At 45.1% G+C, this 11,300-nt stretch overlaps 1 protein-coding gene across 1 annotated transcript in view; it reads right to left on the reverse strand.

Moving 5' to 3' along the window:
* The window catches only part of SAMM50 (SAMM50 sorting and assembly machinery component), a 34,691-nt gene that overhangs the window by 22,646 nt on the left and 745 nt on the right, over positions 1-11,300 (reverse strand). The window contains exons 2-4 of the mRNA XM_025457033.3: positions 6,958-7,068; positions 4,527-4,628; positions 2,122-2,209 (exon numbers count right to left, since the gene is read on the reverse strand). Of these exons, the coding sequence (XP_025312818.1) occupies positions 2,122-2,209; positions 4,527-4,628; positions 6,958-7,068 (301 nt within the window). The remainder of the gene's footprint in view (positions 1-2,121; positions 2,210-4,526; positions 4,629-6,957; positions 7,069-11,300) is intronic.

The raw sequence follows: 11,300 nt of genomic DNA on the forward strand, positions 1-11,300 counted from the left end.
AAAAGCAACCTGAAGTTTCGTTTAATTTTACAAACACGCCTTCTATTTTAAAGTTCGAGAACGTTCCACCACAAAATCACAATACACCTCTGCACCTAAAAACCTGCGTCTGGTTCCTGAGGTAGAAGATACCACACTGCAGTCAGACTCTGCTGAGAGGAGGTAACTCTGAGCAGTGACATTTGCTTAAGCACACATTATCTGCTAAGGGCAATTGTTCTCCTCCTAGGGAGTCCTTGAGAATACTTGAGAATATTGCAATTCAACTGCCATTATACCATAGAATTTCTGTGACAAGAAGGACTCTAGTAACCCCACAAGAGAAGCCACAAACTCAATACAAGAGTGACTGCCCCTGTCCTTCTGTGAGCCAGGGGTGCGATGGCTTTGGGATGATGAGGGTGTGAGTCTGCAGCAGCCGCTTCAGCACCCACCACGGGGCCTCTGCGGAGGGCTGGGGGCCTCTCACAGAAAGGCACTGCTGACCCTGCAACCCTGGCAGGGCAGTGGCTGCATATGAGGAACAGCCTCAACACTGGCTCCTTGATACTCAGACTCAGCCCAGGCTGGAGCTCTGGTCTCATTTTTTAAAAAAATTAATAAACTTTATTGTTTAGAGAAGCTTTAGGTTTATAGAAAAATTGAGCAGAATGTATAGTGAGTTCCTGTAGAGCCTCTCTCCCACCAATACACATTCCTGTCTGTGATCGTCCTGCACTAGTGTGGTACGTTTGTCACAAGTCACAAACCCAGAGTGAGACCTCAGTAGGAACCAAAGTGTGATTTGCTTGGTTCGTTCTTAGGTGTCATACATTCTAGAGGGTCTGACGGATGGATGTTGCCAGGCACTCCCACTACAGAATCATGCAGTTTTACCTCCCTAACCATTCTCTTCCACAAGTTCCCAGGTAATTCTAGCTGCAGCCCGGGGGGAGCACGACAGAGGTGCCCGCGCTGACCACACACCAGTCACATTTACAGTAGGCAGGAGGGCGCTAAGCTGAAACACTGCCAACAAGACCTGTCCCCAAGGAAAGCACTCCAGATAGCAGAAGGGCCACTTCTATCACTTACATCTCTGACCTGGGGCAAGTTAAACCTCGCTGAGCCTCAGTCTTCTTCGCTGGAAAACATATTTTCTAAAATAACACTAGTAGGGGCACCTGGGTAGCACAGCGGTTGAGGATCTGCCTTCAGCTCAGGGCGTGATCTCGGGGTCCCGGGATTGTGTCCCTCATAGGGCTCCCGGCAGGGAGCCTGCTTCTCCCTCTGCCTGTGTCTCTGCCTCTCTCACGGTATCTCTCATGAATAAGTAAATAAATAAATCTTTTTTAAAAAGCAAAGAATAAAAATAAAATAGCACTAGTCACTTTCCCCAGGTTTTAGCAAAGATTCAGCTGGATCCTGCATACACACGCTTACGACAGAGTTCGCCCAGGTACGGCCGCGCTGCTGACTATTGTGGTAGGACTCACAATACACACAGTTTAGAGCTTGTCCTGAAGGTAAGAGGGGAGCAACTTTGGAGTTTCCAGCTCGCACTGAGGGTACAGGAAGGGCTGGCGTCCCCCCCACCGCCCCCAGCCCTGCTCTGCTGGGCCCAAAGCTCCTTCAGAAGGCGACTATGCCTTGCTTGCTGCTGGACTCTCCCTGGTACCCAGCACAGGGCCTGGCCCATAGCAGGTGCTCATCAACCAAAGAGTACAAGTTGGCTAGCAAACAAGCAAATGAGCATAAACTGAGAGTGAAATCTGGATGCCTGGTGCCCTCCCGTTTAAAGCACACACTTAGATGGAGCCTGTCTGCCAAGAGCCCATTTGGACAAGAGCCTGGCTGGGCTGGGCTATCCTGGATGAAACCTGGCTCCCTCCCTTGGGATCCTTCTCAGACCGCCTGCACCATCTACTGGTTCAGACAGCAGGATCTTCAAAGTTCACCCATCTTCCCTCAGCCTGACATTTAAAAAAAAAATTCAATTACCCCCCTAGGACTGCTAACTACCAAGACCTCTGTGCTTGATAAACCTCCAGGTGCAACCCATGCCTGGCCACCCATTCAGCTTTCATGATTCTGCAGGATGGCTGGGAGGGGTAATCAGAGACACTACGCCACAGCAGGTACCTTGACATGTATCAATCAAAACATCCACTTGTCTAAATATTCCTAGGCGAAGTAATTTTTCACGGGCTTCATGAGATTTCCGCATCACCTAGGAGAGAGGACAAAAAGAGAAGGTCTTCCTCCAGGACAGAAACACAGCTGGTGACCGTCAGACCAGGCCAGGGGTGTAGCACTGGTGCGGAGTCACCAAGGAGAGAGCTCCATGGAGACCAGACACATGAAGGGATGGATGAAGCACAAGCAACAACAAAACCCCACTCAGGAGAGTAAAACCTGAACAAGCGTAGGAAGCAAAGTGCATTAACAAGTGCATTAACAGTTTCACAGAAACAAAAAAGCTAACCAAAATGCACCAGCCCAGCATGATTCCCTGCAGGGATGACAGTCTGTTGTTACAGTGATTGTGTTTGGTGCAAGAGAGACTGTTGTGTTTGTGCCTTTTTGTGTTGCGTGCATTTTCTAACCACTGTTCTGGTTTTTTTTTTTTTCCTCTCTTCAATGTTGATGGCAGTGCTTTCTGGTGCCGGGAGTCCTTTTCTCCTGGAGGGACAAGCAGTAAAAGAGCAGGGCAGGAAAGGCTCCCGGGGAGCAGAGAGGGGGTAGGATTCACAATACACATAGTTTAGAGCTTGTCCTGAAGGTAAAAGGGGAGCGACTTTGGAGTTTCCAGTGGAGGACAGAGTGGAATGTCCTCAGGAGAGAGCCCTGATCATCACGGAGAAACAGAAAGGGGACAAAAGGAGGCAGGAGGAGCTGCTCCTGGCAGCCCCCGCAGCTGGGAGGGAAGCTGACAAGCACAGGTCACAGTACTGGGGGAGGACAGACTACACACATTTTGCAGGCAGAGCCCAAGGACAGTCACTGCAGGAGAGATAGGAGGCTATCCCAACTCTCAGCTCTGGACCAAGCACTTCTTGGGTACCATTAGAAGGGTGGGTGGGCCAGGGCTGGGGGCAGGGGGTGGGTGATGTGTTCCGTCCCTAGCCACACAGGGCTGCAGATGCGTGGTGATCCCGTGAGGACATGCTTAGCAGGCAGGTACACATTTGGGGCTGAAGCTCAGCAACAGAGGCCTGGCAAGGAGTAGAGGTGGGGAAGCCCTACTACACAGGCTGTAGTGAGACCTGGGGTGTGAGTGAGCCCCTGGGAGATGATCCTCACGTGGAGAAGCAACACGTGAGTAGGGTCACAGGGAGAGAAGGTGACAGTGCAGCCGAAGTGAACATGAGGAGAGGGACAAGCAGCCCAGGAGAGTGCAGGATTCGTGGGAGTCCAGGAGAGAGAAAATGCTGAGAAAGCAGGAAGATAGAAGCAATCTCAAAAGACAACAGAGCAAGAGAAATGTATTCCGCATCAGTGACAGACATCACTTCTGAGGCTCTTATAAAGAAACAAGAGCCGAACAGTCCAATGAAACAGGGGAAACCAACAGGTAACTCATCAAGTACCAGTAATGACCAGTAAACACGGAAAAGGCGCTCAATCTCATTCACAGGGAAAAAGTCCCAGTGGAAACAAGGACAGAGTATTTCACCTGACAGAGGGGGAAGAATTTTAAACGTGTTCTTGTGAAAAGATCTCCGTATAGTAACCCAAATGAAAGGTGCCTTAAAAGGTAGGGGAATGGGGTTACTCTGTCTACACACGTGTGCACACGACACATGTGGAAGCCCCACAGAAGCCCCAGCCCGCTGGCCGCTGGGGAGACCATGGCCAGTGGGGAGGGAAATGCCTACCTTTCAGTTCAGTATCCTCTGTATACTGGATTGTTAGATGCTTTCTTAAGACTGCTTACATATTACTTTAATCTTTTTAAAAAATATAGTAACTTTCTTTAAAGTGGGAATGGCCACAGACTGTGGAAAGATCAAGGAACGTGGGTACTGATGGGGTCACCTGGACCTGGCCTCCAGGAGGCTGGCTGGAGACTCTGGCTGGCATGTGGCTCCAAGGGCATTAGGACAGAAGGCACCTACCAAGGAGAGGACGGAGATGGCAGATAAATGGAGCAAGGACCCTGAGGAGACAGCAAGAGTCAGAATGACAGAGCACCCACCCCATAAGAGAGCACGCTAGAGCACTAAGTGGGGTGCCAGGGAGGAGGCCAGCAAGCAACGTGCTCAGCTCCTATTACAAGGCTGGGTGGTTGTGAAGAACACATGGATGGACCGGCCTCTGTGTAAGAAAGGCCGGAGGGAAGGGTAAATGCAAACATGTTAGGTCTGTGGGAGGCATCCAGGGAACTGGGGTGGGGGGCTCAGCTTGGGAAAATGGAAGCTCCCTTCTAGGTGGGAGGCAGGGTCATCAGCAGAGAGGTTGGGGTGGGAGCTCGGGGCTTTGAGACAAGAGATTTGTAGGTTCTTCAGAAGGGAATGGAAACAATGCCAAGCAGGGAGACTACTTGCCTCAATGAGGTTTTTCGCCTTAAAAACGTCTCCAATTTCACATATGATGATATCATCTTTAGTTCTTCCAAGTCCATCAAAATGAACGTGTTGAACAACCACCTAAATATGATGAAGGGACATGGATTATTATACTTTTTTTTTTTTAGGTTTTAAATGCTGGGTCTTTTGTTTTTTAATTCCAGTGTAGATAACACACAGTGTTCAATTAGTTTCAGGTGTACAATATCGTGATTTGACAATTCTATACATTACACCGTGTTCACCACAGTTAAGTGTACTCTTCATCCCTGTCACCGGTTTCCCCCACCCCCAAACCACCTCCCCTCTGGTGACCAGCAGGTGTTCTCTGTAGTTAAGAATCTGTTTCTCGGTTTGTCTTTTTTTCTTTGTTCATTTGTTTCTTAAATTCTGCACGAGTGAAATCATACGGTATTTGTCTTTCTCTAACTTATCTCACTCAGCATCATACTCTCAGCTCCACCCACATCATTGCAAATGGCAAGATTTTCTTCTTTTTTACGAGTAATACTCCAATGTATATCTATACCACATCTTTGTTCATCAGTTGGACACTTGGGCTGCTTCCATAGTTTGGCTATTGTAGATAATGCTGCAATAAACATAGGGGCGCATGTATCTTTTCAAATTAAGGTTTTCATATCCTTTGGGGGAAATACCAATGGGATTATTGGATCATAGGGTAATTCTAGTTTTGAGGAACCTCCATAGTGTTTTCCACAGTGGCTGCACAAGTTTGTACTCCCACCAACGGTGCACGAAGATTCCCCTTTCTCCACATCCTTGCCAACACCCTTGTTCGTGTTTATGAATTTAGCCATTCTGACAGGTGTGAGGTGGTATCTCATTGTAGGTTTGATTTGTATTTCCCTGATGATGAGTGATGTTTAGTATCTTTTTATGTGTCCGTTGGCCATGTGTAGGTCTTCTTTGAAGAAATGTCTATTCATGTCTTCTGCCCATTTTCTAATTGTATTATTTGCTTTTTTGGTGTTGAGTTGTGTAAGTTCTTTACTAACCATTTATCTGATAAGTCATTTGCAAGTATCTTCACCCATTATGTGCACACCTTTTCATTTTGTTGACTGTTTTCTTTGCTATGCAGCAGCTTTTGATTTTGATGCAGTCCCAATAGTTTATTTTTGCTTTTGTTTCCCTTGCTTCAGGGAACCTACCTAGAAAAAAGTTGTAATGGCTGATGTCAAGCGAAATTACTGCCTGTGTAATTCTAGGATTTTAATGGCTTCGGGTCTCACATTTAAGTCCTTAATCCATTTTGAGTTTATTTTTTGTGTATGGTAGAAGAAAGTGGTCCAGTTTTGTTCTTTTGCAGGAACACTGATTATTAAAGTATGATACAGGACAAAAGAGTAGGTAGGCATCAAGGCTAAAGACAAATGTCTGAAAGTTAATCCAGGGATTTTTTTTCAAGTTTAATGATCCATGCTTCTCGATTCCAGACTTTTTTATCTTCCTGCCTTTTTAGAAAATCGGTTACCTGAACCTATCCTTTGCCAGGTCTATACTTCCTGCAACCAAGACTTACAAGGTCTCTGTAGCCAGATGGCCAAGTACCACATCAATCCTAAACCCAGGCAGACCACAGAGATCCCCTATATATCATTCCCAGCATGCTCCTGAAGCACTGGCCCCTGGCTGATGCCGTGATTCCCCAATTTAAAAACTGTGCACCTTGCTAGAGAGCTTGTGCACATTTCAGTAAACATGATAAATGCTGGCTCTGCACCTCTGACCTCACTGTCTGTAAAAGCTTATTTAATTAATTCATTCAATAAACAATGCACCAATCACCTAACAGCCAAGTATTTTTCTAAACACTGAGGATATAGCAGTGAACAGGACATAAATTCCTGACTCAATGGAGCTTACCTTCTAACGGGGGTAGAAATAGACAATATATATATAGTACAGTAGATGGTAATGAGTAACCGAGAAAACTAAAGCAGGGATAATAGGGAATATTAGGGAAAGGCATAATGGAAAGTGATCAGAATCCCACAGAAGATCTTAATTATACAACCACTGAAAACGCGCTTTCACTTCTTCAGTTGGATATAAATTTCAAAGGCAAGAGAGTTTAGGAAAAGTTTTACTCTTTTTTCTGGACACAATATAAACTTAATTATAATCTGAGTTTGTCCTTGAAATATTTTATATCATAAATACAGAAATACATTTGTTTTTTTCAAAAATAAGTTTAAATGTCCCACATAAATAAACTATTTCTCTAAAACCGGAAACTACTTTTCTAAGAGTTGCCTGCCTTTCTAGAACGTAGCTGGCTGCCAAGTCTTCTTTAATGAAGGCACTGAGACAGGTTAATTACTTCTGTCTGGGGAAGCAAACGTCTCTGGCAGGAGCCACTTCAAGCCCATCAGCAGAAACTCACATCTTTGTTTTCAAGAATCTCCTGTTTAGCTTCAGGTTCAACTTCAACAAACTCAGCTTCTTCTCCTAAGGCTCCAAAATCAGGTCCATTAGCTGGAAGAGGCTCCAAACTCTGAAAGGGAGCGAGAAGATGCAGATAAATAAACTTACATAAAAACCCAAACATCTTTGCATTTTCTCTTTAGATGGTGCTCCAGAAAGCTCAGTACCATGTTTCCCTCTGTTGAGTGGAGGCTGGGAAGCAAAGGACAGATGTAAGTGCCATTGATGTACAAGTCCTGGATTGGTGGTGAGCTCCCTGGTATCCAGTGTATATTAATAAATAAAACAAAGATGAAAATTAACTGAAAGGGTCAGGCATGTACCTATGACGACTGTGTCATGAACTGAGGTCTACAGGACTATGGCTATTTGAGCCTATACACCTAAGGCCCAATTGTAAGACAAAAAAATAGTTAAAAAGTAAGGTGCCACAAAGACATTTATCACAGGAGGCGCCTGGGTGGCTCAGTTGGTTAAGCATCTGACTCTTGATTTCAGCTCAGGTCATAATCTCAGGGTCATGAAATAGAGCGCTACATCAGGGTCTGCACTGATGCAGTGCATCAGTGCAGAGTCTGCTTGAGATTCTCTCTCTCCCTCTCCCTCTGTTCCTCCCCCCGCCCCGCCCCTGCTCTGGTGCATGTGCGCACGCTCTCTCAAATAAATAAATATTTTTTAAAAAAGACATTTATCAAAGCAAAGAAAAAATAGCTTTTTTGTTATAGAAAAATTGTTTTTTTTTGTTATAGAAAGTATCCTAATTTTTAAAACCAAATTCAGACACATTTTAGGATAACTACATTGACAACTCGAATTGCTAAAACATATTTTTCTGTACCCTGAAAGTCTTATTCACACATTAAAAGGAACTGCGTATGTTCATAAAATGTGCCAGAAAGCAGTCACTTTCTTCAATCTGAACTGAGCTTATCCCAAAAGCATTAAAGCAACTTCTGAATAAAGATTCCACAGGCTGTGGCTGGTATTCGTACTTCCACAGAGACAAATAGAACGTGTAACACACATACAATATATGTTACCTACACGCTGGCTTAAATACAGGGACTCCCAGATGCTCCTAGAAATGGATTCAGAAGGTCTAGTGTGAAAAAAAAAAAAAAAAAAAAAAAAAAAGAAGGTCTAGTGTGGCACCAGGCACTCGTACAAACACCAAATTCAGGGAGAACTGTCCTAACCAGTATCTGGCTGCTTCCTTACTCTACCAATTTTCTACAAACAAGCACTTTTTAAGTGTACGCATTTGATGTCTGTAGCATGTGCAGCAATGGGGACTCTGGGACACTATCCTCTTTTCCCAGACACACTCAACAGACTCATCAGTATTCCCTCCATAGTGTCACTGGTTCTCTGGAAAGGTAACGTCCTGACACATCCTCTCTCCCACTCCTGCTGCGAAGGACTGCAATGGCCCTCAAGAGTGCCTGGGGGTACAGAATCCAGCTAGATTCCTTAGCACGAGGAACCCCACCATAAGGCCCATATCTGCTCTGCCCAAGTTCAACCACCACCCCCTTCACATGCCTACTTGTGCACACCTGTTCTCTCCGCCCAGAATAACTTTCTCCTTTAAAGCATCTGCCTTAAATGTCGTCTCTGTAAGCCATCCCTGGCTTCTTCAGGCAGAGTCAGTTCCTCCTGTGGAGGGACACCTCTCGACACTGGAGCTTTATACCACTGCATGCCAAGCACTGGGCGAACAGCTGGGGATGCAGCAGCGAACAAGACAGACCAAGTCCTTGCCTCGCAGTGGTCAGAACAGAGTGTTTACACAAGTAAGAAGGGAAGATAACGCTGGGCAAAGAATATAGCGTTTGTTTCGTATCATCTTTTCATTTTTGTGGTATAGTATTTTAAAAATGGAATAATATACTTTCTCAAAATATTAACAAATTAAAACAGTAACTTTTTACCTGCACCGTTCACAAATATGCTTCCTGTGTTTAAGCTTCCTGCATCAAAGCTTACTTAAGCTTACTTTTCTACAGTACCATAAAAAAGTATATTAAATGTGTCCCGATTCTGTATGCAGAGTATATACTATGGTTAGGAACACGTGCACATACTCATCCTATTGGATCTGAACGCTTAGCAGGTACACTTTGTCTGGGCCAAGGCTTATATACTCCAGATATTTAAAAAATTCCAATTCGGTTCCTAAAATTTCAAAGCATAAAAAAAGTTCACAAAAAATGCCTATTTGTATACTTTAATCAGAAATTCAAACTTTAAGAGATGACGTTTTTATGACTCGTGGTTACATCAAAGCTTGATGTCCTAAAATAATGGCCTTACTAATATTCATTTATTCACAGAATATTAAGAACCTATTATGTGGCAAGCACCTTCAAGATCCTCACCCTCATAAATTTATATTCCAGTGTCTAGAAGAACACATATAGGTTAAGTATTTGGTGAAATGAATTAAAATTAATATTTGGGTCTAGCTCTATCCTTTCAGCAGCTTAGCCTGCCAGTTGACAAGTTGTTGTCTTTTTTAAAGATTTTATTTATTTATTTGAGCTTTATTTGAGAGAGTGTTCGAGAGAGAGTAAGGGGGGGCAGAAGAGGGAGAAGGAGGCTCCCCACTGAGTGGAGAGCACTACCTGGGGCTCCATCCCAAGACTCTGAGATCATGACCTGAGCCAAAGGCAGATGCATCACCAACTGAACCACCCAGGGGCCTCCAGCAAGTTTTCTTGAACACCATGTGGCAGGTACTGTGCAAAGCAGTGCTAATTGAAGGGACAGAACATGCAATTAATTTAATGAGTTCTAAACAGCATCTTTAAAGTGGTGTAAGCTAAGATCAAATAGAAAATGTAAGAAAACATGGGCAGCCTGGGTGGCTCAGCAGTTTAGCGCCGCCTTCAGCCCAGGGCGTGATCCTGGAGACCCAGGGTCGAGTCCCACATCAGGCTCCCTGCATGGAGCCTGCTTCTCCCTCTGCCTGTGTCTCTGCCTCTCTCTCTCTCTCTCTTTCTCTGTGTGTCTCATGAATAAATAAATAAAATCTTAAAAAAAAAAAAAAAGAAAATGTATGAAAACATAACAGATACTCATGGCGGATATTGTTTCACAAAATTTTTGTTTCATGTATTTGTGAGAGTACCAGATGGTAAGCCTAAAATGTTTTTTTACTGTGAATCCCTGCCAAAGTATTCAAATAACATTGGTTAGTAGGCTGTAAAGTTCAAATTAAAAGAATATTTTTTTTGGCCAACATATTAATCAAAGAAGCAGTGACTTTAGCTCCAAAGGAGCTCAAAAGAGCAAAGACTTGTCGTTGTTGTCTGTATCTCTTGCACCTACAGTCGTGCTGGGCATCTAGGAGACTCCCAGTAAAGGTCACAAAAATAAATGACTGCCTACTTCGTTGAAGACGCTACAAGGGATGCAAACCAAGTAAGATTCAGCTCCTACTGTAACATCTAGAAACTTAAGACTGGGGGATTCTCAGGTGGCTCAGCGATTTAGCGCCTGCCATTGGCTGAGGGTGTGATCCTGGAGTCCCAGGATCGAGTCCCACGTTGGGCTCCCTGCATGGAGCCTGCTTCTCCCTCTGCCTGTGTCTCTGCCTCTCTTTCTCTCTGTGTCTGTCATGAATAAATAAATAAAATCTTTAAAAAAGAAAAGAAAAAGAGACTTAGACTGGAAAAGAGTTAAGACAAAAATCCAAACAGAGATAAAACAGGCGCCAGGGAGACTACGTCAAGAAGTCAGCGGCACGTCCAAATGAGGGCAGATGAGGAGGAGGTCTGTGGAGGAAGTGACCTGAGCGGAGCTCTAAAAGGTGGGACTATCTCGGTAGCTGTTGATGGGTGAGGCAGGAACTGCTGGACAGCAGTACAGCCCAAGGAGTGTGTGGGGACACCTACCGTGTTCCATTCCAATGAATGACCTGGGAAGTGTGGTGAAGTCCCCCTCCCCATGCGAAGCCCAGGGGGGGGGTCTGTGCTAAATTCTTTGGGAAAGCCACCGTGAAACTACTGAAAGGTTCTAAACGGTCCTAAACGGTCCGTGTTGTAGTAGAAAGTAATGCTGAGGCCTGGGCCTCAGCCTGGTGGGGTGGGGTGGGGTGGGGTTGGGGGGGGTGTCTGAGTATGTCTGAGTTTCGGAACATCCTGAGGCTCTAAACACGTGTGGCCCTGGACAGACAGCCATCCTCTAGCCCTCAGTTAAGATGACCACAAAGGGGGCACCTGGGTGGGTCAGTGGTTGGGGTCCCCGCAGGGAGCCCGCTTCTCCCTCTGCCCGTGTCTCTGCCTCTCTTCCTAGGTTTCT

Source organism: Canis lupus, chromosome 10 (genome assembly GCF_003254725.2).
Source record: "Canis lupus dingo isolate Sandy chromosome 10, ASM325472v2, whole genome shotgun sequence".
Classification (NCBI taxonomy): Eukaryota; Metazoa; Chordata; class Mammalia; order Carnivora; family Canidae; genus Canis; species Canis lupus.